This window comes from Chanodichthys erythropterus, chromosome 9 (assembly GCF_024489055.1).
Source record: "Chanodichthys erythropterus isolate Z2021 chromosome 9, ASM2448905v1, whole genome shotgun sequence".
Lineage (NCBI taxonomy): Eukaryota > Metazoa > Chordata > Actinopteri > Cypriniformes > Xenocyprididae > Chanodichthys > Chanodichthys erythropterus.
In genome coordinates, this window is record NC_090229.1 from 21,057,624 (window position 1) to 21,085,084 (window position 27,461).

At 37.5% G+C, this 27,461-nt stretch overlaps 1 protein-coding gene across 1 annotated transcript; it reads right to left on the reverse strand.

The window, feature by feature from the left end:
- On the reverse strand, nt 1-27,171 carry kcnc4 (potassium voltage-gated channel, Shaw-related subfamily, member 4). The gene is made up of 4 exons (XM_067393793.1): nt 26,131-27,171; nt 6,362-7,298; nt 4,853-5,047; nt 1-756 (listed from the first exon to the last, which is right to left on the reverse strand). Exons 1-4 carry the CDS (start codon nt 26,764-26,766, stop codon nt 689-691), a joined length of 1,836 nt encoding a protein of 611 aa, XP_067249894.1. The 5' UTR covers nt 26,767-27,171; the 3' UTR covers nt 1-688.
- Between the last annotated feature and the right edge of the window lie 290 nt (nt 27,172-27,461).

Genomic DNA, 27,461 nt, shown 5'->3' on the forward strand with positions numbered 1-27,461 from the left:
TTTATTTTTTTATTACTGCTTGGCCCTAATCCTCTTCCGTACATTACCAGTCACGTGGTGAACAATTAATCCGTGCAAGTTAATACACAGAAAAAAAATTTGTTTGACGTGATAATCTTTAATCAAGATCTGAAAATTAGCTTCCGCTCTGGAATGGCGTTCCTTCTTTGATCACGTCAGTTTGACGGCTTGGGTTGAATATCCTTAACCACTCCCCTCCAGCCGTTAGTCTGCTATGAGCAAGGGAGGGAGAGGAGGTGCGCTAAAATTAAACTCCGCCCTCTATTTAATATTCCGTTTCACTTGGAAATACGTCACAACACTGAAGTAAAGTCGGTTGCAACTTCTGGTTCACAGGGGACTTTAAAGACACCACAGAGTTTTCTTTCCTGTACTGACATAAAAGAAGGGCTGAAGGGTTTGTCCTTTAAAAAAGTTATTTTGTAAACTTTCAGCACTAAACTAGCATTTAAAATTATCCTATTTTGATTTAATGGAGTCTTAAGAAAAATTGATCACCAGTAATATTTTAAAGAGACAGACGTACATGATGATTTGACCAGAAATCATTCACATTTTACCAGTCTACAGGGGTATCGCACCCTTCACTGAGACAGATGATGCATGACTGATGAGAGGATGAATGATTGGTGAATATCTCAGAAGAGTCCTATCAGGACAAACCCCCTCAGGTCAGGGTGGTGACTTCTGCTTGAGTGTAGTTAGCTGGGGATGTGAGAGTGTCTTTACAGCTCTCTGAAACAAAGACACAGAGAGAGAAATCAGTTGAACCAAACTTACCATACTTATATTTAACCAGCAAAAATGTTAACATAAGTGAGATGAAAGGGAATCAGCACATGTACACACTGCAGGTAAATTCGGTTGTCAATTTACCTTTTAGTGCTTAATCCTGTTCTATTCACACACAGTTCAGCAAGTTACAGGAGTGACAACCGCATTTACAAAAATTCTATGCAGTGTATACAGAACCGAACAGAACTAGTTTATTTAAACACACATCAGAGATCTGTTTCTCTTCTATATGAGTGGTGCAAGAAATCACAGAGAAGGAGGTATAAGCGTCGACTTACTCTTGTTGACAGATCTTGCAAGAAAAAAAGGTGAACAAGAACAAGCCAATAATAAACATAAAATAAATGCACGTTTTGTATTGAAAATCAAACTAACAAAATAAACTTGATCACTTCATGAGCCAAGCCCAAACAAGCCCAAAAGACGGTTATAATATGTGGAAACCTGGCAACCCTGCTTTTCAGAGTGTTCTGCAGTGTTGCCAGGTTTTCACAAAAAAACCTGCCCAATTGCTACTCAAAACTAGGCCAAAACTAACCCAATTGCATTTCAGGGGGGGCCCCTGGTAAAATTTGCTTTCCAGGGGTTAAATATCATGTCGGTTGGGGTCACTTCAACCCACTGACATGGCAACACTGCTGCAAAGCAGCCTTACAAACATATAAAAACACAATGCCTCTGTAGATGGAGGTTTAGTTAAAATTGCAGAACATAAGACTTTTGTCGCTGTAATAATACTTTTGGTGGTAAACATGCAAGTCAATCATGTCAATCATCACAGTTTTGGAAGCGAGTTGTGTTCCGTGCACACACAGAAAAGTAATAATTTAGGGTATTCACTCCTGTTTTTGCATTTGCCTGGTCGTCACTCCTGAAAGTTTACAGTGTGTGCGTGCCCTTAATGAATTAAAAGATTGGAATTTAAGTCCTTTTTACGACTTCAAATTTTAAAAATAAATAGATTTTGCAACAAAACGGCGAATACTGAGTTTATTATCTGAAAACAAGTCTGAATATGTAAATACAAAGTTGCGTCATGAAATTCTAGATGGCACAGGATAATAGGTCCTTTAAAGGTAATAGAGGATTTTTTCGTCGACTGAGAAACCAAAGACTGTTACTGAGTTTTTTAAATGAGCACATGCGTAAGAACAACCCCCCTCCTTCACAGCTCATTTCAAAGGAACGCCTCCCAAAACTCATGCACAAGTATTGGAACACGAGTGTTTACCACCGGCATTCGCTATGTCGTGTTTTTTGGATTCATTATGTCGGACTCACCGCAAGTAACTCATAATCTGCACTTGTTACTCCTGTCTCCTGACAAAAACATTGCATGCGGCGCCTGTGGAGTGTGGAAAGTTACTGGAGCGCGCAGCCGCGCTCGTCTCTCACAAGGAACGTCACGGCAGTGATTGACAAGCCAGAGGGCCAATCCGCGCACGTCTCTCACAAGGAACGTCATGGCCGTGAAAAGCCGGAGGGCCAATCGCGTAAACGATTGGCTGTTGTTTTTAAGGCCCTACCTCGTGCACAGATGATGTATATTAATATTATTACTTTCAGTGCACCTAATAAATAGTCTTTAATCAGTTAATAAAGACAGTTTCAAGTAATATTGCAAAAATGTATAGAACAAAACATCCTCTTTAGCACCTTTAACTCAAACTTCTCGTAATCACACATTATCTATAGGACACAGATGATTGGTTCCTGCTGTATCAGTAGCCAGTAAGCTCAACCTTCAAATACATGAGTAGCATTTGCCTTAGCAGTGCAGCGCACTTTAAGAAACCCTCCACCTTCCCCAGCTCCACCTGTATAGATCTGCTACGGGCAATTCATGTACACTATATTGTACAGCAGCAGCATGTCTTGCTTGCTCACAGCAGCGTGTCGTGTATGTATTGGCAGTAGCAAATCCCGTACTTGCTCTACAGCAGCAGCAGCAATAATCAACAGCAGCGTAGCAGATCTATTCCGCCAAGACCAACATATCAACAGTCATACCCATTACCATACCAAACAGTTTCATGACAGAATTTTCCTTACCTCATATAAGAATATTGAGATAATTCTACTGTTATATATTATACCTTTATTATACTATACTGTTATATTTTATACCTTTTAAACCTTTCAAATTTTGAAATGTCAAGACACTTCAGTACAAAAATACAGTGTGACAGAAGAGCATTAATTGTGTTGCGTTATATTATTTACAGATACTGATATTAATTATTCTGAGTTTCAGAATTTATTTCAATTAGTAGATCTGTATTTGACATATATGGACATACATGTGTGTATTATATGGCAACAAAAATACTCCAGAAATTCAATAACAGTGGGAAAATATTTCCTCTTAATAAAGTTAATATCTGAGACTGACTGATGTATAGTAGTGGTGTGATTTAGATCATTGAATCAACAAAAACTTTACACAACAACACTGCAAATGTATTTATGTAATATTGTTCAAATAGAGAAAGATTCCTGCCTATTAAAACAAAAAGACTTCTGGGCTTCAGAAGCCCTGCAGTGAACTCAGAGACTCTGGGGAAGCCTTGGGGTTTGTCCATGTTGCTAATGGAAACCTATTAGCAGCAATTAAGTTGAGCTGCCTTTCGGGACCAGAAGCAGATCCAGAACTCGCATCAGGACTGCTGTAGATGATGCCTTTTACTGGATGACTGGCTTGCCACATAATTACACACAAATCAAGAAATAAGTCGGCGTGAAGAAAAAAAAATGCTGTATGAGGGAAGACAGTAGCCAGTGAGACTCTGTCTTTACTGCAAATAAACATGCTTTTGTGTGTGTGTGTGTTTCAGAAAAAATATAGAAATATGCTTAAAACAAGTCAAATGTATTTAGCAAAATAGGAGAAGACTTGTTTTCAGTTTTCATATGTTTCACACAACAAATAAACGCACAGAAGAAACGTGTCTCTGGCCTACGGATCATTTGTACATATTTATTTTTAACATCAGCGATGACATTTCCAAGGATGGAGCATCTTTGCTATGTCTGGTGAGGGAATTATTGCCTGTAATCACTGTTCATTTTCTGACAGGACCACAGCTGCTGTCGCTCTGCCCCTCATTGATTCCCAGAGTGCATCTGTCTCCACATCAGCGAGGAAAATTGCATGCTTTTCACACAAACAAGAAATCAACCACCACAGAATGTCTGAAGGGCTTAGACGACCTTTGTTTGAATCTTCCGAGAATAGAGGGGAAAGGAGATCAAAACAAACATGTGTGCTAACTGGTATGATTAATATTCATAATATTTCCTTTTATTGCCTCTTGAAATTAAAATTCATGTTCATGCTGCATCAGCTAGTCATGGATGAGATCACATGACTTTATTTAATTATGCATTTATTAATTTATGGAAATATTCATTAATTTACCCATTAGTGAACCCAAATGTATGATCAGGCTCAAAACACTATAATGGGGGCATTAGAAAAACAACTACACGACAAACTGTAGCAATTCTTAGTTGCGTTTTTCCGGTGTAATGTTCAGTTATGGATTTCAGATGATTTTTCCCACCTATCAGTTGTTTCGCTTCAGCAACAGGTGCTAATAAGCTCCTGTTTTACATCAGCAGCATCGATAAAAGAGCCCTCCTGCATCTTCATTTAGAGACGGGGGCTTCTAGGATGTAAAAGGTGGAATGTTTGCTCAAGCAGCTCGCGATCAAGCGATTATCTCCAGAAATAGACTGCCGGCAACCTGTCAGAGCTTTGGGGAATTTGGGAGCTGAGGCGCAAGTCAGTCAGGCTGAGACGAAGTCTGACTTGACAGCAGCCAGTAATGAAGGATGTCGGATTTGTCGAATGGTTTGTCTATCATGATGCTCTCCTTGTTTTGTGTGAGGTTATCATCCTATTTTTCTTAGGTTTGAAATGTCAGTTTACAGAATATCTGCACTTATTATATGGCGCTCTAGAATCATTTATTCTGATTAGTAAGTTATGGCAATTTGCGGTCAAATAACTCCATAGCCACCAGTTCCCCTTTACCTGTGTGGATGGTGGGGTCAGCTCCACGAGAAAAGTCTCCAGAATTCAGCAGGAAGCAAGTTGCCTCTTTCATGGTCTTGTCTCTGTTGCGTGAACATCGGACGGTCCACCTGTCGCTCGGAGAGAGCGGTTGGGTCAGACTGCAGCCCTCCTCTTCTGAAAGAGTAACATTGGCATCACCGTTCTGCTTTGAATCTGACAACAGGACAAAAAAGACAAAAACATGCATATCAGTTTTCCTGACAATGCTGGTCATCAGGAAAGAACAGATTTCAATATTTGTGGTGAATATAATGTTAATTTCACCGATCAGGCATAACATTATGAGCACTGTCAGGTAACACTGATTATCTCTTCATCACGGCACCTGTTAGTGAGTGGGATATATTAGGCGGCAAGTGAACATTTTGTCCTCAAAGTTGATGTGTCAGAAGCAGGAAAAATGGGCAAGCGTAAGGATTTGAGCGAGTTTGACAAGGGCCAAATTGTGATGGCTAGATGACTGAGTCACAGCATCTCCAAAACTGCAGCGTTGTGTTCCCGGTCTGCAGTGGTCAGTATCTATCAAAAGTGGTCCAAGGAATGAACAGTGGTGAACCGGCGATAGGGTCATGTGGGCATCCAAGGCTCAATGATGCACGTGGGAAGCGAAGGCTGGCCCGTGTGACCCGATTCAACAGATGCCGAAAGCACCAATAGTGGGCAAGTGAGCATCAGAACTGGACCTGGCCTTGTCTGATGAATCTAGTTTTCTTTTACATCACGTGGATGGCCGGGTGTGTGTCCGTCGCTTACCTGGGGAACACATGGCACCAGGATGCACTATGGGAAGAAGGCAAGCCGGCAGAAGCAGTGTGATGCTTTGGGAGATGTTTTGCTGGGAAACCTTGGGTCCTGCCATCCATGTGGATGTTACTTTGACACGTACCACCTAAGCATTGTTGCAGACCATGTACACCCTTTCATGGAAACAGTGTTCCCTGGTGGCTGTGGCCTCTTTCAGCAGGATAATGTGCTCTGCCACAAAGCAAAAATGGTTCAGGAATGATTTGAGGAGCACAACAACGAGTTTGAGGTGTTGACTCCAAATTCTCCAGATCTCAATCCAATCGAGCGTCTGTGGGATGTGTTGAACAAACAAGTCCGATCCATGGAGGCCCCACCATGCAACGTACAGGACTTAAAGGATCTGCTGCTAACATCTTGGTGCCAGATACCACAACACACCTTCAGGGGTCTAGTGGAGTCCATGCCTCAATGGGTCAGGGCTGTTTTGGCAGCAAAGGGGGACCAACACAATATTAGGAAGGTAGTCATTGTGTTTTGCCTGATCGGTGTATTATTTTCTAAGTCTTAATATAAATGGTATTTATTTAAATATATTTCGTTTTAAGGATGTCTTAATAATTTTTTTGATCCATGTTAATCGTTGTTAATAGTAAATTGTTTCATTCATCCATTTATTGTCTCTCAGACAACACAACTGTCAAGAAAATCCTGATTTTCTACCTGAGCGGTTTCTTCCGATGTTCTCCTCAGCGGCGAGGGGGCAGGTGTCGCTCTGTGTGCTGTTCCTTGGCGAGTTGCTTTCAGACTTCCCAAATGAGGCTGAGTCCACCACCATGTCTGGGTTTGGGTTGTGCTTCTTCTTCTTCTTGGGCAGCTTCTGCTTGGCCATAGCTAGGGAGTAGTACATCCCAAAATTGTTAACGATAACAGGCACCGGCATGGCGATGGTAAGCACGCCCGCTACTGCGCATAACGCGCCGACCATCATGCCCAGCCACGTCTTAGGGTACATGTCCCCATAACCTACTGTCGTCATGGTGACCACCGCCCACCAGAAGCTAATGGGAATGTTCTTGAAGTGAGTGTGGCTGCAGTCACTAGGATCTCTGGGATTTGCGCCGAAACGTTCGGCGTAGTAGATCATGGTGGCGAAGATGAGCACCCCGAGCGCAAGAAAGATGATAAGCAGGCAAAACTCATTGACGCTCGCCCGCAAGGTGTGGCCAAGAACCCTGAGACCCACAAAATGTCGCGTGAGCTTAAAGATCCGTAGGATGCGCACAAAACGGACTACACGCAGAAAGCCCAGGACATCCTTGGCAGCTTTAGATGTGAGGCCACTCAAACTCATCTCTAGATAGAAGGGCAGGATGGCTACAAAGTCAATGATATTCAGCATGTTCTTGACGAAGAGAAGCTTGTTCGGGCAACATATGATGCGGACCAGGAACTCAAAGGTAAACCACAACACGCAGATTCCCTCCACCAGCGTGAGCACTGGTTTGGTCTCCATCTCCAGGGTGTAGTTGGTGATGGTGGTGTTTCCCACTAAAAATGTTTCAGTGCGATTATGAAGCTCATTAAAGTGCTCATGGGTCTCCAGGCAGAAGTTGGTGATGGACACCAGGATGAAAAAGAGGGAGACAAAGGCAATTATCTGAAACAGACAAATGTAGAGGTAAGCAGATCAGACTAGAAATAAAACACATCACAATAAATACAGTTTTTAAATACCTTTGATTGGACCATAATATTTTAATGAAGCTTTTTCACATTTTATGTTGACAGTCTGATAAGATGATGATATGCTTCACAAACCATACAATAAACCCAGGGCCCTTTTTATCAATTATGTACATACAATTTAATTTATGTCTACTTACACATCAAAAGTGAATGTTTCTGTTTCTTCAAATGTAATGTATTTTGCCCATTTCATTTCCTTATGATGGTCATTTAAATCAATTTAATTTTTAACAGTATATGTCAGAATATGTTTATATTTTCCATTGATCGTTATGTTTTCATTACTGAAAAGTCAACATTTTATTTATAGTTTACAGTTTGCTTTAACCCACTGCTGTAAAGTTAACTAATTTAATTCTGTGAAAACCAACTGAAAGATCGATTTATATATATATATATATATATATATATATATATATATATATATATATATATATATATATATATATATATATTCAAATCTCTCTCTCTCTCTCTCTCTCTATATATATATATATATATATATATATATATATATATATATATAGATTAGATAATAGATAATATATTTAAATATATATATATATATATATATATTTTTTTTTACAAATAGCTAGCATTAGCAAACATGCATGTGCCAAAGGTAATAGAATATTAATGTCTAATAGATCTCCCACTATATTAAACTTGTGCACAAACAGATTTCATAAGTTAATTTCAACATTTTCTCTCCTTACACAAAGCACGCTGATTACTGTTTATTAGTTCACATAACTTCTTTCCATTAAGTGCAACCTTCAGTCATAATTGAGTGAAAAGAACTTGTTTTATTTAGTAAACTTTAGAGTTTTGTCACATATTTAAATGAGTTGCCAAATACATTACCAAGCTTCATACTATTACAAGGATTGAAATCACTTTTTGCAGTACTTCCCCAAAACTCTCTCACTCCGTCCCCAGGCCACAACCAATCCTTATTTGTTGAGCCATATTAGTGTATGGAAAATTTGACAACCATTCATTTCTTTTTCCTTCATTAGCAAGAAACAATTAAATTAGCCCAAATTAAGCTCCAAATTATCTCCAACAATGATGCCACGCAGAGTTCAATGAAAATCATCAGATGAATTGAAATGAAATTAACAGCAGCTAAAAGAATCTATGTGGACTAAGTGGCAATTTTCCTTTTTTTTAACAAACTGAAATAGAAAGAATATATGTGAAGATGTGGAGAAAGGATGGAACAGCAAAGCAATCTTTGGGGGGGCGTGTTTGGGGTTAGGTAACCATGACAACCATGTCACACTAGCACCGCGCTGTTGGAGACTTGTCACGCTCAGGGAGATACAAGCCCATGGGTGGCACGAGAGCAATGTAATCAATTTTATTTATGTTTACACACATCCTCACAGGAGCAATAAATAAATGAAGACACTTTTAACCATTTTAACAATTCATCGATCTATTACAGCATGGGCTGCTAACTTAAGATTTGGCGGGCTTAATAAACCATGACAGAGCTTTAAGAGCAGGAGTCTTCAGTCTTTTTCAGGTCAAGGACCCCTTGATGAATAGACAAGCATATTGTTAGTTATATGCTTTTTTAGGCTAACATTTGGTGAACATGATTTCACCAAGTACAACATGTTACTGGATCAATTATGGAAATGAGAACAGCATCAGAGACTGACACAAAAGAGCGAATAAAGTCGTCAAAAACATTCTCGTCACTTCATAAAATGAAAGTTTGAACAACTGTAGTCACATGGACAATTTTAATGATGTCTTTACTACCTTTCTGGGCCTTGAAAGTGGTAATTGCGTTGCTGTCTATGGGAGATCAAAAATATTAAAAATATCTTCATTTGTGTTTCGAAGATTAACGAAGGTCTTATTTGTTTGGAATGACATGAAAGTGAGTAATTAATGACAGCATTTACATTTCTGGCTGAACTAACCCTTTAAGCTTTGTTTGAAGAAATTATTTTCCTTTTTCTTTACTGCTATTGTCCTTTTTTTACACAAAAAAGAGTTTCAGATAACACAACAATTGCCGGACACCCTGTAGCTCCAACTGTTGAAGACCTCTGGCTTTGACTTCACATAAAGCAAGCTTCTCTGTATTTGTTTTTGAGAAGGTGAACCATCAATTTTCTTTTGAGGAGGTGAACGTATTGACCCTGTACATTTAAAACGGGCAGATGTGTTTGTGCAAAGGAGAGAAATGGTCGCGTGACTAGGATGGACCCACCTCAGATCCGATGCAGAGCACTTCCTGTTGTTGTACGGATCAAAATGAGCAAACTTCCTTTACACTTATATACTATCGCATATCTGTGCATACACTTTTCCCCTGAATTATGCAAACACAACAATACTTACACCAACCAAGGCTCATTGGAAAAACTTGGCTGTTGTAAAATTATATTTCACTGCTTCTTGCACATTTCGTGACACATTCAGAGTGAAATGTCCAGCAAGTGTCATGTTCAGTTTTATAAAAACAGATGAATGTGAATCTGGCAAAGTTTTGTTACATTGTTGTACTTATTGCTACAGTGTGGAAATGAAATAGCTGTTGAGTGATACTAAAGGCCAGTTCACACCGCACAGACAAACACGTTTGTTGTTTTTTTTCTAAACAGTGTGTTTCCCCTGTTGGCATTGATTGAAGTTTGTTTTCATCCGACTGAACATGTTCAATCAGTGTTTGTTGGTGTCTGTTGGGGCAGCGTGAACATGACAGTTATTTTTCATAAAATTCTAAAATCCAATTTGTTTGTTGGCATTTGTCTGTGTGGTGTGAATTGGCCTTAAAAGGTTTATATTCTATCGCATTAGAAAATAATGTAGCACCTTCACTAATCCCTACCCTAAACCTAACTGATAGTGTTAACAACAGCAAAAGTGAGCTTAAAAATGCATTGGCTGAAGCAACAATTCCATTTTAACTTGCTTCTACAAATCTTTGTGCTCTTTTATCATTCACAGGAGTCATACCTGGACGCTCAGTATTACTGCATCACTGTGCTACTGAGCAAGTTTACTATGTTAGAAAAGTCTTATGGAGCTGGTTATGTGATGCAAACATCAAAATGTATAAATCATGCACTATCGTAAAAGAGTTTTGAGGTCTTAAAGGTGCGCTAGAACCAGTTTTAACAAGATGTAATATACGTCTAAGGTGTCCCCTGAATGTGTCTGTGAAGTTTCAGCTCAAAATACCCCATAGATTTTTTTTTATAAATTTTTTTAACTGCCTATTTTGAGCCATAATTATATATGCACCGATTCAGTGCGCGGCCCCTTTAAATCTCGTGCTCCCCGCCTCCGAGCTCTCGACTGCATAAACAACAAGCATAAACAAAGTTCACACAGCTAATATAACCCTCAAAATGGATCTTTACAAAGTGTTCGTCATTCATGCTGCATGCATGCATCGATTCCTGTGAGTATAGTATTTATTTGGATGTTTACATTTGATTCTGAATGAATTTGAGGCTATGCTCCGTGGCTAAAGCTAACATTACACACTGTTGGAGAGATTTATAAAGAATGAAGTTGTGTTTATGCATTATACAGACTGCAAGTGTTTAAAAATGAAAATAGTGACGGCTCTTGTCTCCGTGAATACAGTAAGAAACGATGGTAATTTTAACCACATTCAACAGTACATTAGCAACTTGTTAATAAAACATTTTGGAAAGACAATTTACAAATATCACTAAAGATATCATGTAATCATGGATCATGTCAGTTATTATTGTTCCATCTGCCATTTTTTGCTATTGTCCTTGCTCGCTTACCTAGTCTGATTATTCTGCTATGCACATCCAGACGTTTTGCCCTTGTGTAATGCCTTGAACATGGGCTGGCATATGCAAATATTGGGGGTGTACATATTAATGATCCCGACTGTTACGTAACAGTCAGTGTTATGTTGAGATTCGCCTGTTTTTTGGAGGTCTTTTAAACAAATGAGATTTATATAAGAAGGAGGAAACAATGGAGTTTGAGACTCACTGTATGTCATTTCCATGTTTCCATGTTATTTAACTATGCCAAGGTAAATAACATTTTTCATTCAATGGCACCTTTAACATAGTATTGTGCTAGGAACCGTGTGAAAATAAGTCTTAAAAACAATAATATGCGTCTATAATCATAATTTGTGTGAAAAGATAGTTGCTGTGTTATTGCCACAAATGGACATTTTTATCAAAAATGTAGGTACAGTAGACACACATTTTTCCAAGAAGCCTGCTGCTTACACAATGCACTTGTGCAAATATATAGAGAACCAAAGATGAAGTATGACCTTTAAACATAGCGATTGGAACTGTGGACTGTTCCAGCAGCCCTTTCATTTCTTCTCCTGATTAAATTGCTGTATTGAGTACCTTTAATCAGCTTTAATCAATAGCAAAGTGGTCACAAAAATGGAAGAGCTCTCATATTCAAACCTGCAACAATTTCAATCCTGTTCAGGGCCACATGAATCTTTTTCTTTTTCAGCAGCTAAAATGCAAATGCGGTAATTAAATGAGAACACATATGTGGGCAGAGCAAGCCAGGGCGTCTGTGTTAAAAGGCACTTCTTCAGGAGATCTTTCTAGCAATAATAAATCTGAACCAAAGGCTTTTAACATCATCATTTAGGATTAATTGATGTTAACCATAAAAATGGATTCTTTTAAACAATATTTTAATTGTAATAGAGAAGAGATGTTCTACATTTACTTTAGGAAATAATTTACTTAAGTAAAGTAAAAATGTTGGCATGTTTCTAAAGTCACTTTAAGGAAATTTCTAGCACAAAGGATCTGCAGAATTCTCTGACTTACACTAGCACCTTAACTCATACTAGCTCTTCATGCCCATTCACATAAAAGCAGACACCATATTTTCAGTAATGTACGAGACGTTGTTCCGTAGGAAGGGATTCTTAGCTAAATATATTTGTGTTCTAATGAGGAAATGGGGAAATAATTGAGTCGAGCTGCTCTCGCACCCCACAGAGTGCTATTGTTACAACATTAACAAAACCTTTCAGAGTGCTGAACACAAACAGTTTAAGTGGAGTTGTAAATTGCTGGACAGATGGGTCATTATGCACGTTTATCCAGCACTATATCAAATGACAGAACACACATTATAAAGACATCCTGTTGCAACAGTTCATTAAGAATAATAATTCATTAAACAAAAGCTTATCTCACGTATCCATTGCAACTGTTTTGTATGCTGACAGCATTTTCGCCATATGAATTATGTATAAATACATATGAGAATATGGAAATATGAGCTAAGATCTTGTATTTGAGCAGTAACAGACAGGTTCTGTATTGGTTGCTACACTGTGCTAAAAGTGTATTAACATAGAGGCCAGATGGCTTAGTATTCATCGTAAAAATAAACAATGATTGTTATGTGAGATCTACTCAGTTCATTTAGGTGTAGAAATCACTATTTTTGTCGAGTGATTCATTGAAATAAATCTGGCAGCATTAACACTTTATCTTTTTACTATAACTGCTACTGAAATCTACACCATGAAAAATGTTGAATAGGTGATAGTTCGCTGTTTGATAGACCGATGATGAAGAACTATTTCTTCAACCCGAGCCTCCAACGCAAGAACTGATAAACTACTCAGTCTGACGTACTGTATATTATGAGATGTCACAACTGTAATTCATCTACATCAGCATTAACAAGAGTATGTCCATCAACAAAAGTTTGTAAAACAAATCTTGCTCCATCCTTTATCATTACTCTGAGTTGTAAGAACGACAAACAGTCTTCATTAATGGACACACTTTAGGTAATAGTGGGCCACAGCTGATTTGCAGAAGTATTTCAGTATAATGTGAGTTAGCCGCAGACATACACAATATAAAACACAAAACTACGTGTTTTGAACAGCCAGTAGAAAATATATACATCATTAATTAATCGTACTTAAACGCTGTGATTCTGAGCAAGTTGAAGTCTGTATGGTCCCATCTTTAATGAATAAGCGTTTTTAAATCCCATTTCGACCTCACGGAGATTTGAGAAGCAAAATGTTATTCTGCTGTTGTATCACTGCATAAAAACTTTGTTTAAAACTGTATACAACATGAACCAGCTACACTGTAAAAAAAATCCTGTTGTTTCTACGGAAAAATACCGGCAGCTGTGGTTACCAGAACAATACTGTAAAAATGACATCAAACCATAAACATACTTACGGAGTTACATGTGAATTTTACATTTTAAATATGTATATTTAACATTGGATTTCAGTACACTGTAAAAAAAATCCCAGTAAAATTTACGGTAAAATAACATATTTCATTAATTGATATAATGTTAATTTACCAACCTAATGAAATACTAATATCTGTTTTGTATCTTTATAATACACTGACAGTCACCAAACACAGTGGTCACATGATGAATCAAAGTTCATCACAAGCAGTTTTTCCACAAGCTGAGGAGAACAATACTAATATATAGAAGGAGCACACAGTGTCATTCACACACACACTAAACACCATCATGGTAACATGCATGAAATTTAAAAAATGCAAAAAAAAATAATTTAACAACATTAGATGTAACATACAACCCTAATGTACATAACTGATTAGAAAAATTGAGAAAAACTAAGAAGAAACAGAGTTATTTCAACAAAAATATATCAAATGTGAAGTGTCAAGCAGGGAATTGTGGGAATGTCAATTTACGGTTTTTCACTGTAAATTTTACAATGAATTGTTATTTTTCACTTTCAAAAACTGTGAATTTAACAGTATTTTACCGTAAAATTACATTAAATGTACCGTTAGATCTATTACAGTTATTCACTGTATATAGTACGGAAACTTTCTGTAAACCAATTAACAGTTTTTCACCGCAGCATTTTTACAGTCTTTTAATGTTAAAATCACAGTAATTTTTTACAGTGTACAGCGTTTGAGGGCGGGTCAAAGTAGATGTTGTTTGCGGGCAGACAATGAACACCATAGGCGGACATCAGGCAAATGTGTTACCCAGTTTCGTGTAGCCGTCATGGAAGTGGGATTCAAATTCCTAAAGCTTCGTTTAAAGGTAATAAAGAGGATCTTTTCGTCGACTGAGAATCCAAAGACTGTTACTGAGTTTTTTAAATGAGCGCATGCGTAAGAACAACCCCCCTCCTTCACAGTTCATTTCAAAGGAACGCCTCCAAAGTTTGTGCACGAGTATTGGAACACGAGTGTTTACCACCGGCATTCGCTGTGTCGTGTTAGTGGATTCATTATGTCGGACTCACCGCAGGTAACTCATAATCTGCAGTTGTCACTCCTGTCTCCTGAAAAAACATTGCATGCGGCGCCTGTGGAGTGTGGAAAGTTACTGGAGCGCGCAGCCGCGCTCGTCTCTCACAAGGAACATCATGGCAGTGATTGACAAGCCAGAGGGCCAATCGTTTACGCGATGATCGCGTTAACCATTGGCTGATGTTTTTAAGGCCCTACCTCGTGCACAGATGATGTATATTAATATTATTCCTTTCAGTGCACCTAATAAATAGTCTTTTATCAGTTAGTAAAGACAGTTTCAAGTAATATTGCAAAAATGTATAAAACAAAACATCCCCTTTAGCACCTTTAAGTGGTTCAGAGTCGATTCTTTCTTTTGAGAGACAATAACTTTATTTATTGTGCACTTTCGGCTTCACAACATTGCAGATCGTTTACATTCACAGACAACTACGTTACACATTGCATGAAAGGTAATATTCGAAAAATCTTAATCTTTAATGTTTCGAAAAAATGTCTCTTATGCTCACAAAAGCTGCAATTATTTGATAAAAAATACAATAAAAAGTAATATTATGAATTATTACAGTAAAAAAAATCTGTTTTAATAAATCTTAAAATGGAATTTATTCGTGTGATGCAAAGCTGAATTTTCAGCATCATTACTCCAGTCTTCAGTGTCACATGATCCTTCATAAATCATTCTAATATGCTGATTTGGTGCTCAAGAAACATCTCCTATTATAATTGATGTTGAAAACAGTTGTGCTGCTTAATATATTTGTAGAAACCGTGATCATTTTTAGGGACTGTATGATTTATAAAGAGTACTAATAAATAGATAGACTTTATTTGATCACTTTGACCACTTTTGATCAATTTAATGCCTCCTTGCTTAATAAAAGAAAAACCTATACTGACCCCAAAATATTGAACGGTATATGTGTGAGAGAGCAATAAAGACAGAGGGAACGTGTTGCTTGTGTCTGTGAGTGTCCACTTAGTTCATCTCCCGTACCAGCTGTTCACTACAGCAGCCTCCAGCTCATTTTGCATTTAGTCACACCTCACAAAAACATTTACCCATAGTGCAGCTGTCACATTCCAGTCCACCTGTAAGAGCAAACCCTATTGTTTCATGATTAAGTTTCCATGGAAAATAATTCAAGCCTCCCATAACTGTTAAAAAAGAAAAAAACAATATCAGTATAAAGCTGGAAGACTCAATATATAGAATAAATGATAAATATAAACTCTCTGGCATTCAAGTCCTCAGGGGAGGTGTGCTAGTACCAGTCCCTTAACCACACAGAAACCTTGCCTAGGACTGGAAAAACAAATATGTTACCTATCCATCAGTTCATTAACATCTTTTTACAAAAATATAACACCCTAAATTGACATCCCGTAGCTCAAACAGTAGGGCACGGCACTCAAGAATGCATTCTCAAAGAATGCATTTATAAATACAATGTCTTGAATGCAATATACGTTGCTTTGGATAAAAGCATCTGCCAAATGGATAAAACTGTAAATGTAATAGTGTTGTTTGGCCATAAATGTACCATATTTTTAATGTTTTAATGATAATGTTTTTGTGAGGGATATAACAACACCAAAATTATAATGTATATTTTTAAATGAAAAATATTAGTGGAAATTATTAATACTGTATAATCTTCCCCTCTGCTATAGGTCTCATCTCTAATTCACACTTCCACATATCCAAACTTGCTATATCATGATAAATCACGTTATTGACAAACCAATGTTGAGTGCAAGATTTGAGAGCTCAACAAAAGAATGAATATGACTATATATAATATCTTTAAAAATGCAAAGCTCTATAACACTTAGCAAAGCTTCAGTGAACCATGATTTCGACTGACGAGAAAGATATGCCCATGCTTTATATTGCTCCTAAGCTGCAGACTGTAGGGAATGAAAGCAATTACATACACCAGGGATGAATTAAGTCACTATTATTTTGTCTGTCATATAACTCTGAGTCCAGTGCCAGAAGCCCGTAAGCTGTTGTGCCAAGCATTTCTCCAGAGAGACTGTCTTTTCCCTGCATGAACAACAGTGTTTGTGCATTTGATACATTTCTCTGCATTGGCTTTTGTGTGCGAATGCTCATTTCTGAGAGTAAGAAAATTAAAAGACAAATGTCAGGGCAGTATTTTTACTGCACATGGTGTCTAGCAGTAACATGCCAGGGCAAAATGAATCACAAATCCAGCTGTTCTGCGCTTGGCCTCCTTGACCTTGTGCTTGTATTTCTTCATTGTGTAAAAGTCTGTCACTGTGCATAATTGTGAAGAAAAAAAAAAAAAATCAGTATCAGTAATATATTTATTCCCTATATGGTCTACAAAGATTTTAGTTTTTTAATATATGACAATATTTTTACTTAAAGTTGCTAGATTCAAAAATTTTATTTACCTCGGCATAGTTAAATAACAAGAGTTCAGTACATGGAAAAGACATACAAACTCCATTGTTTCCTCTTTCTTATATAAATCTAATTTGTTTAAAAGACCTCCGAAGAACAGGCGAATCTCAACATAACACCGACTGTTACGTAACAGTCGGGGTGTACGCCCCAATATTTGCATATGCCAGCCCATGTTCCCAACATTATGAAAGGGATTACACGTCTGGACCTGCACAGCTGAATCATCAAACTAGGTAAGCAAGCAAGAACAATAGCTAAAAATGGCAGATGGAGCAATAATAACTGACATGATTCATGATAACATTATATTTTTAGTGATATTTGTAAATTGTCTTTCTAAATGTTTTGTTAGCATGTTGCTAATGTATTGGTAAATGTGGTTAAAGTTACCATCGTTTCTTACTGTATTCACGGAGACAAAAGAGCAGTCGCTATTTTCATTTTTAAAAACTTGCAGTCTGTTTAATTCATAAACACAACTTCATTCTTTATAAATCTCTCCAACAGTGTGTAATGTCAGCTTTAGCCACGGAGCATAGCCTTAAACTCATTCAGAATCAAATGTAAACATCCAAATAAACACTGTACTTACGTGATTAGACATGCTGCATGACGAAGACTTTGTAAAGATCCATTTTGAGGGTTATATTAGATGTTTGAACTTTTTTTATGTTGTTTAAGGCAAGCGCGAGCTCTTGGGGCGTGGAGCATCAGATTTAAAGGGGCTGCGTACCCTGAATCGGCTCATTTATAATTATGCCCCAAAATAGGCAGTTAAAAAAATTAATTAGAAAAAATCTATGGGGTATTTTGAGCTGAAACTTCACAGACACATTCAGGGGACACCTTAGACTTATATTACATCTTTTAAAAAAAAGTTCTAGGGCACCTTTAATGTTACATATTACATTAAAATGCAAATCCTCAAAAAGTCCGCATGAAATAAAATTCTTCAAAAGTTTGGGGTCGGTAAGATTTTTTATTGTTTCTGAAATAATTTTCTTATGCCAGGGCTGCATTTATTTGATCAAAAATATAGTAAAAACAGTAATACTATGAAATATTATTATAATTTAGAATAATTGTTTTCTATTTTAATATTTGATTTATTCCTGTGATGTGGAATATGCTGATTAGGAAACAGGTCTCAATTTGATCAATGTTAAAAACTTTTGTGCTGCTTAATATTTTTGTGTAAACTGTGATAGATTTTTTCAGGATACTTTGATGAAAAGCAAGTTCAAAAGAACATTTATTTGAAATATATATTTTTTGTAACCATGTAAGTCACTTTACTGTCACTATTCATCAATTTAATGTGTCCTTGCTGAATAAAATTATTATTTTTTTCATCTTTCTGAGCCCAAACTTTTGAACAGTAGTGTTCCTGGTATTTTAATGGTTCATCATTGCACATTGCGTCAAACAACAAATAAGGTCTGCATTAGTAAACTTTTATCAAAATGTAATAACTTGCTCCATTAATAAAATGACTCCTTTCCACTGATGTCACCAAGCCCTCTTTACCTCCAAACACATCTAAAATAGGGCTGCTTTTCACAAACTAATCATTCGATAATTGTTTTTCTCATTTAATATCCTGTTGTGTTGGGCTGCAAACCTTAAGTTACTTGAAAATGTTAACAGAGACTAAAATAAGATTTTTTCATCTTTACTCCCAATTGTTATAAATAATTAATATACATTTTCTGGGTCAAGTTGACTTCTTTTAAGTGATTTTCTCAAAAACAATCAGCCCAGCCATTACAAAACACCACTGCAGTGAAAGTGTCATTGCAACAAGCTGTGAGTATAGGTCTGTGAGCATGTCTAGCCTGTGAAGGATATGTACATTTTGGTTTATCTAAATGCCAAATGGTTTACCACACTTCTAAACAGACAAAGCCAACCTGTTCATACTCTGTTGCACAGAACTATGAAACTGCTAGAGACACAAGTCTGTTATTTACACACTGTCATTGTGTTCATATAAGGCTCATACCGGAGACCACTGCTCACTGCATACCTGGACCAGCTTGAGCAGGTATAAATTCTGTGTGCATTTTATTAGAAAGAGACGTACAGCAATGGATATGCACTTAAATGTTCATAGCATCTGTTCATATTTACAGCCTCTCTTATGACTTAATTTATTTTTTCAAACACACAGTTTACATGATTTTGAGATTACATAGTAAGAATAAACAGGGCATTCTTTAAATCCATTCCCTTGCCAAAAACCTTTTCGTGTGTAAGCCACTGCTCCGTACGGCCTGTAAAAAGCTTCCATTTCCATTTTTAATAGTTGTTAGATCGATGAAAAACAACAACAACAACAACAACTACAAAAACTGCTTTGTGAATCTGGCAGGCAGCAGGCAGTCAATATCTAACAATAATCCCACTACATCAACAATGGTCAAGAAACAATTCCTTTTGTGAGAGAGAGAGAAAGACAGATGTAAAATCGATCAAATCACAACAGAATAACTGTCCATTTGAGAAGCAAGAGCTTCATTTGCACACATTTTACTCAAATTCAGCGACGTGAGAAAGTGTTCAAAATCTAGAGCAATTCAATCATATCTAGTGTGTTATGCTATTTAGAAAATAATACAGTTATTGCAATGATTCACATTTTGTTAGAGGCAATTGTTTATGCCTCTGGAAATTTAGATCTTAGACAGCACATGGCATGAATACTTATGCAGCTGCACATTTTAGATTATTCTTAAGAGTAGACAAAATCCCATTTAACTGCTGTTTTCTCACCTTAAGTGCTAAAAAAATGTGTATCTGCCTTAGGGCTTAGCAATATATATATAAAATATTCACATATTCATGATGAATTTGTTAGCGATATAAAATTGAAGGTTCACTAAGTAACTTTTTTTTGTTTAAAATGATCAACATTTAAATAATGAGTCAATACAGCTTAAACCCTTCTTCCAAAACATGCATTTGTCTTACCCTGATTCACTAGTCTATTTTTAGTGATTATAGACCTGATGGGATGGTTTTCGCAGGAAACTCCGCACATACTTCAATTGCCCATGCATGTCTCATCGTATTAATAAACAGAGAAAAAGTTACTCCGGCTACTTTGTTTTTTCCTGTGGACACACAGTTTACATGATTTTGAGATTACATAGGATTGTGTGCTGTGGGAGTGGCATATGTTAGTTGTCACAATGAGTGAGAAAGGCTCACATGGATGGAGGATGCAAAATCTTCGGGGAATCACTTGTTTTAAAAAATGCTGAACAGAAGAGTCTGCTGGCAAAAAAGAGAGAGTTTGTAATAAAATGAGAATCAACACTGGTTTGCTTTTTCAAGGATAGCGAGAACTAAGGGATTTGAAATGTTGTAAAAGTGATGAAAAGATAAATTGCTTTATTTTCAAGGAAGTATTGTTTCTATTAATGAGTTTAGGTAAGGTACAGTCAGCTTGAGATCCTTTCCATCTAAACACAGGTGCCTATATTCATCCGCACAGTCACGCAAAGCCAAAGCACAACCAAAACAATGTTCTTAGGGGAAAAAAATTCTGTTTTGTTTTTTAAACTCTAGGAGCCAAAAGTTACATAGTGGACCTTTAAGCAATAGTGAATATCACAAGTTTTGGATGAACTGATTGAGTGAATCATTCAATGACTCGCTCATAAAAGAGACTGTCCTCCTCCAAAAAACGGCCCTATAGGTCGTTTTTTCAAGCACCTTATTATGACCTTTATTTATGTTTTAAAGTCAAGCACCCTCTAGCTGGCGTAAATATAATGACAGTATCATGTTATGTCGCTTGTCATGAAATGATGTATGACCGACGTTAGCAATCAAAATGCATGTTCATTTAAATGCAATGTGTGGACTTTTTTACACAGCCCCTTACCCCCCATTTGCCCTATTTCCATTTAGCAAAACTCATTTTTTTTATTAACTAATACACAAATTTATTAACGACTACACCTACCCCAAACCTAAACCTACCCTTAGTGATTTATAGTGCATATACACTTGATGAGCACATGCGTTTCCTCGGATCGAACCCACGATCGCATGATCACATGATTGCATATTGTTGTATATTGCAATGCTCTACCAATTGAGTCACACGAAACCCGAAATGTAATGCAGATAAAAGGGTACAATGCATTAAAATTAAAGTGTCCTGTTGTCAATAGAGGCGCAACTTTACTAAACGCTTCTATGGGTCCTATTTCAGGGAAGTGACAAACGACCTATATGGACGTATTGGTTGGGAGGATATGTTGTCATAAAGAATAATCATTTCAAAGAATCATTAAAAAGAATCATTAAATCATTATTTCGTTTCTGAATGAATTGAATGTTTGAACGAATCTATTGAATAAGTGATTCAATGACTCACTCATAAATTCTCTTTTCCTACTGGCACAACAATGTAATGTACAGAAAGAGTCACAAAAAGTAAAAACCTCAGAATTAAAGCAGAACGTAACTTTTTTTACCTTCATAAATAGTTTTCTAAGTCCTTACGATGGTTAATTGACTTGTAGTGGTGTATTTGAGGCGAGCACTAACCCCCTCTGGCACGTCTACGCCAGAATACAGCACTTGCAACTTGAGCTGCACCAACCGAAACGATCTCGCCTCACATTCACGCGAGAGTGACAAAATGCTTTACGGTAATTCAAAAACAATGTATATATTATGACTTTATAAGAAAATTTTGAAAATTACCCACCTACATCGAGTGTACTGTATTTGCAAATTACCCACCTCCTCTTTCTCGTACTGTATTTGCAAAACTACTGCACTGGTGAGCGTTGTAGTCGTTGTAGTCCAGAGCTGCGCTTGGAGTATTTACGACAGTGTGATTCACTGAAGGAAACTGTAGGGGGAGCTTCGCAAATCTTACTGAGTTCCGCTTTAAGTCATAATTAAGAATGGCAAAGGTTCAAAATCTCTGTTAATGAGCAGAGATCAAGAGAGCAGAAAGCCTATAAGGCTTTCAAAAGAACAGATAGGCTACTGTCCACATGCCACTGAGAAATACATGCATGATTTAGACTTAGCCATTTATATGGCTGATTAAACATCAGGCTATATTTTATATTAGGGATCTCTGATATCTCATGAAGGTTCAATCCATAACTTCTCAACTAGAGCCCCTTTAAATCCCAAGAGCAAAAGGCTTTTTAATAGCACAAAACCATTCAAAATCATGTTAGCAGAATGCCTAGCACGGCACACATCCAGACAGTGTCTGCCCTCAGTCAATTACCCGGTGAGTGATTAATTACCATGACGGTGAGAACGTAATGCTGTAATTATGAGGTAGAGCTTACATCACATACAAACACCAAAACCAATAAAAACAATCAACACATATCCAACAAAATTCCCATGTTATAGAACAGCTTAAAGGGACAAATGATACGTGAATAACACTAATGTAGAAACACCTAATCCTGGTTGTAAACTTGACATAAACTGTAAAGTTGTCCCTTAAATCTGATTGGTTGTTTGGAGTTTGGATCAACAAAAATGTTGCACTTGGTGAAATCACATTCACCCATTGGATGGATAAAAAAGTCAAATGGAAGTCAATGGGAACTGAAACTGTTTGGTTATCGACATTGTTCAAAATTGAGTCTTTTGTTGGGAATGACATGAGGGTAAGTATGATGAATTTTCATTTTTGGGTAGACTATTCCTGCACTTTATTAATGTATTAGACTACATTTGGGTCAAATTATTATTTTAATAGGGTAAGAAAATAAAATTAAGTAAATTTATCTTAAAGGTTTTGACATTTTTACTGGAAGACAAGATACTGTAAAAATGCTGGTTAGGAAAATTCATTTTTGCAGTGTTTCTATCTCTTTCCATTTCTCCTCTGCCGTTTGGATCTTGTGATTAATAAAAGCCCTCATAGATGGATTTTCCTCTTTTCTAACTGCATTATCTGGCCTGAGTAGCCGTCAGTATGGTAACATGAGCCCTGCAGCCCATAATGCTCAAGGCAGAGATAACTGAGAGAGCCGAAGAGCAGCAGGGTCCAAGAAACCCAACCGATTGCTCCTTGTCAATTCTGGGTTATTGGAATATAATGATGTCTTGTTTGCTCTGAGAGGTTTATTCTTTATAAGGTGTGTCTGTTCTGTTTTACCTCTTTCTTCCTTATTACTGGTATTCTGAGAGGCATGATCCCCATCTAGTCTGTCAGGCCTGTATACTGGAAATCATCTAAATTAATTAGGGAAAAACAAACAGCTAGCTTAATAATGATGAAGTGATGGACCTCAAGGCAATGGTTCAGCTGTGATGTTAACAACCAAAGCAGCTCAGCTGTGACAAACACACTGCATATCAATTAATGAAATGTCTGTTTTGTAGCCTGAAGAAAAGAGACACATTGTATGACAGCACTGTTTTTTGTTTTTTTTTTTAAGTGACCTCTCTGCCAAGCAACTAAACAATTAATTACTTCTAAATTCCTCTAAGGGAGGAAATTGATTTCTCAGTCAAAATAAAGGAGCCATAAGATCCAGGGTTCAATATTGTAACAGATATTTTGTCCAATAAAAAGGTTTCACATTACTGATTTAAAAAGCTCATTACAGCAGAGATTGTATGTTCTGCCAAGAGTGCTCTTGCTTGTCATGTAATTACACTTGAAATGTGCCTCAAAACACTCAGATATGAAAGATATAATTAGCTACAAAATGGGTGTTATAACAAAATCCTCAGTGCAAGTTTGGGGTTAGTAAGAAATTAATACTTCTATTTTATAGTTTTCATAGTTTTATTGCACAATTACTATAATGTTACAAAAGTCGATCCTACTCATCATTCCATCATCATTTGATTGACTTAAAACTGACATATAGACTAACCACACTCTTTTCTGTCATTAATTACTCACCCTAATTACTCAGACCTTTGTTCATCTTCGGAACACAAATTAAGATATTTTTGATAAAATCCGAGAGATATATGTCTCATCCACAGCAATTTAATCAACACTTTCAAGGTCCAGAAAGATATTAAAGACATTATTAAAACAGTCGACAAGACTGCAGTGGTTCAACATTGATATTATGAAGCTACGAGAATACTTTTTGTGCGCAAAAACAAAACAAAAAAATTTTATTCAACAATAATAATATGTCATTCTCATACATTGTTTACGTCCACCGCTTCCAGGTTCTACATCAGAACGCCGACTCATTATTGGCTGGTTCCTGCATCAGCATCACAAGCATGCGTCGTGCTGCTCACGTGATCAGCTTTGGCCAATACTGAGCCGGCATTCGGACGTAAACACAGAAGCCTTCACTGTGCTTACTGCGTCATCTGCATAAGGATAAGAGAAGAGATTGTTGAATAAAGTGTTATTTTTGTTTTGTTTTTACCCACAAAAAGTATTCTTGTTAATTTAGGTTGAACTATTGCAGTCACGTCGACGGTTTTAGCAATGTCTTTAGCACCTTTCTGGACCTTGAAAGTGTTGCTGTCTATGGATGAGTCATATACCTCTCGGATTCCATCAAAAACATCTTGATTTGTTTTCCGAAGATGAACGAAGGTCTTACGGGTGTGGAATGACATGAGGGTGAGTAATTAATGACAGAATTTTCATTTTTGGGTGAACTAACCCTTTAAGCCTCAAATTCTAAAGATCAATCCTCGACACAGCCCTCAAAGCGCATCCTTTGTCTAGAGCTGGTTAAAGGCCATTCCAGTGCATTTACCTAATAAATCACCAACCTAGCAATAAAGGAGACAAATAAACAAATCTGAATGTTGCACAACTTTTGATAAGTGGGCACCATTAGATTTAATTCAAAATAAATCACTCCGTCTCTGTAGCATCATAGAAACTTCTCAAAATGACACTCATCCATCACAGCAACAGAGGATTTCACACATCTGACATCAGCATGTGACACATAAACACTAGAGCAGGTGGCATCTGGGTGAGTGCATGTTTGCAACAGTGTGAGACAGGTGCCGTTTAAATAGACAGTTGGTGCTGACTGTGTTTCCACTGGTAACCACAGAGTAAAGATGATATTTTATTCAAAACTAACTTACAGATTGAGAGTAAAGCCTGAAAACTCGAATGGCCACAATGCAACACCTGTTGGCATGCATCACCTGTTAGAAGTGCATTACTTACAGTAAATACTAAATGATGCAAGACTATTTTTGCCAGTCTTATTACAATGGTTTCTAATTTAGATGCACATATTATGATATGGTTATGGCTCATTAAAACACTTTTTTTTATTACACTTTGGTGTCGCACTACCTTTTTTAAAGCATTATAGAATCACAAGCGTTGTTAGAACTCTTGGATATGTTAAATAGAACTATTATCTATTATTAATTATTATAGTAGTTTGTTTTAAACACATGAAAAGCCTGCGTCCCCCCTTTAAAAGTGATTTTGGACTGTTCCACCTTAGATGTTAAAAAACAGTTGGTGCTGTTGATATTCAATTCATTGTCCTTTAAAACTTTTTCAATGTTCATTTACTTTTAATTATCAAATATGTGACAACTAGCAGTATCATATTTAATCATTTCCCCCTCATTACAACAAAAATTTAACATTCCTTAACATTCTGACACCCAAGAAGTAACATAACAGCAATTTGGCCCCTTCCTTGACATAAAGGTTCTTTAATAGGTTTCCCTCTAAGAACCATTTTTGAATGTATAAGGTTCTTGAATTGAGCTACAGCTCCTTGAAGATTTAAACAGAAGTTTCATTATATGTTTTTCATACCATTGTTCTGGTTTTGGGGTTCTTTAAAGCACCAATACATTTATGGCTTTCAAACAAAAAGTTTTCTAAGGAACTTTACATAGGTATGTTGTATATCATATATGCATACGATGAAATAAAACGGCTTATATGATAAAGGATTAAGCATCTCCTCCTTGACCATTTTTGGGGATTTTTTTTTCTCTTTTCAAAGGCCTAATTTCCCCCCCATATTCGTGTATTGTGCATTCTAATCTCTTACCCGGGCTGCACGCGAAGAATATGGATCTTCAAAGAGCGCCCATATTTTTGGTTGCCAAACTTCACAGCACCCCCTGGAGCGGTCAGGGCTGTCTTCAATGCCGAAGCGTCTGGGCAAGTCCTGGTCGTCCTCCGCATCCTCCGGATCTGGCGGTTCGAACATGTCAAGCGCCTCTTCTGCGTCCCTGTGCTGGCGGTAGGTCATCCAGCAACAGGGCTCCACGTCCGTCTCATCAATGCCCCAAAATGCCAACTCCTCTTCAAACAGAGGGCCGCACACATCCGCCGGGCAGTGGAGCTTGCCAGTCCTGTAGTAGTTCAGCACATAGGCGAATATGCCCGGGTGTCGGTCAAAAAATAATTCGCTGGTGGTGGTGGTGGTGGTGGTGGTGGGCGTCTGTCCCGTGTCTGCGTCCGGGTTCCCTTGGTTGTCCGTGTCGGCGAGCCAGGCGAGTCTCGTGCCCGGTATGGTCCTAAGGGTGCTCCTGTAGGTTTCGTGGCGCGTGCCGCCAACGTTGATGATGATTTTGTCCGAGTCTTCCCCTCTGGCCATCTCTTCCCTCAGACATGATTTGGAAGGAGGTTTGTTGCCTGACTTGCGCCCGCGGTACGACGAAACACACACCGAGCTGATCATAGATTTCGATGAAGAGGCTTTTACCTAGTAACTCTCTGGGCTTTCTAAACCTGCGCAGCTGTCGTCAGTTATAAAAGTCGAACAACTGTAGTGAGTTTCCGGCGTCAACATGACCATCAGAGGCGCGAAGAACCACCTGTTAACGGAGAAACTCTTCTCGATTCTCAGTCTAAGGGAGGATGCTTGCGTTGATCCTCATTCATGGGCACTCTGACACTATAGTTAACCCCAAAACATGAGCAAACCTTCCGCGTATCACGACAGAATTAAGCGCGACCGCTTCGGCATTTATAAAGAAAAGCAGATTAGTTCAAATAAAAGTCAGACAACTCTAAAAATTCTCCCAATTTCATCTCTTTCAAAACTCTCGTCACCTTGTCGTTTGAATTAGTAAATCCCATCCTGCGCGCGCATTATTCCTTAATCACAACAATGAATTTACAATAAAAACCTTGCTGAATTGCGTCTGCGATGTTAAGGCCAAATCATCTGCTGCCGAAGGATAACATCAGTTTGTTGGGAAAGATCTGTTGCATCTTTGTGACAGTCAGACGACACAGCCCATGGGAGGATGATGATGATGATGATGATGCTCCAGCGTTTCAGTAACCCTTACAGCGCTGCATTACGTGTGATTGTGAGCTCAATTTGATTAGTATAGAGGAAAGGTTCAGTTTATCAGATTATGGACCTTT

Bases quoted from the DNA above. Each gene is read 5' to 3' on its own strand.
- kcnc4 (XM_067393793.1), bottom strand. From the start codon at position 26,766: ATGATCAGCTCGGTGTGTGTTTCGTCGTACCGCGGGCGCAAGTCAGGC. The intron at 5,048-6,361 runs GTAGAAAATCAG...TCCTGTTGTCAG, and splicing joins CATCGGAAGAAACCGCTCAG to ATTCAAAGCAGAACGGTGAT. The intron at 757-4,852 runs GTAAAGGGGAAC...TCTTTGTTTCAG, and splicing joins TGACCCCACCATCCACACAG to AGAGCTGTAAAGACACTCTC.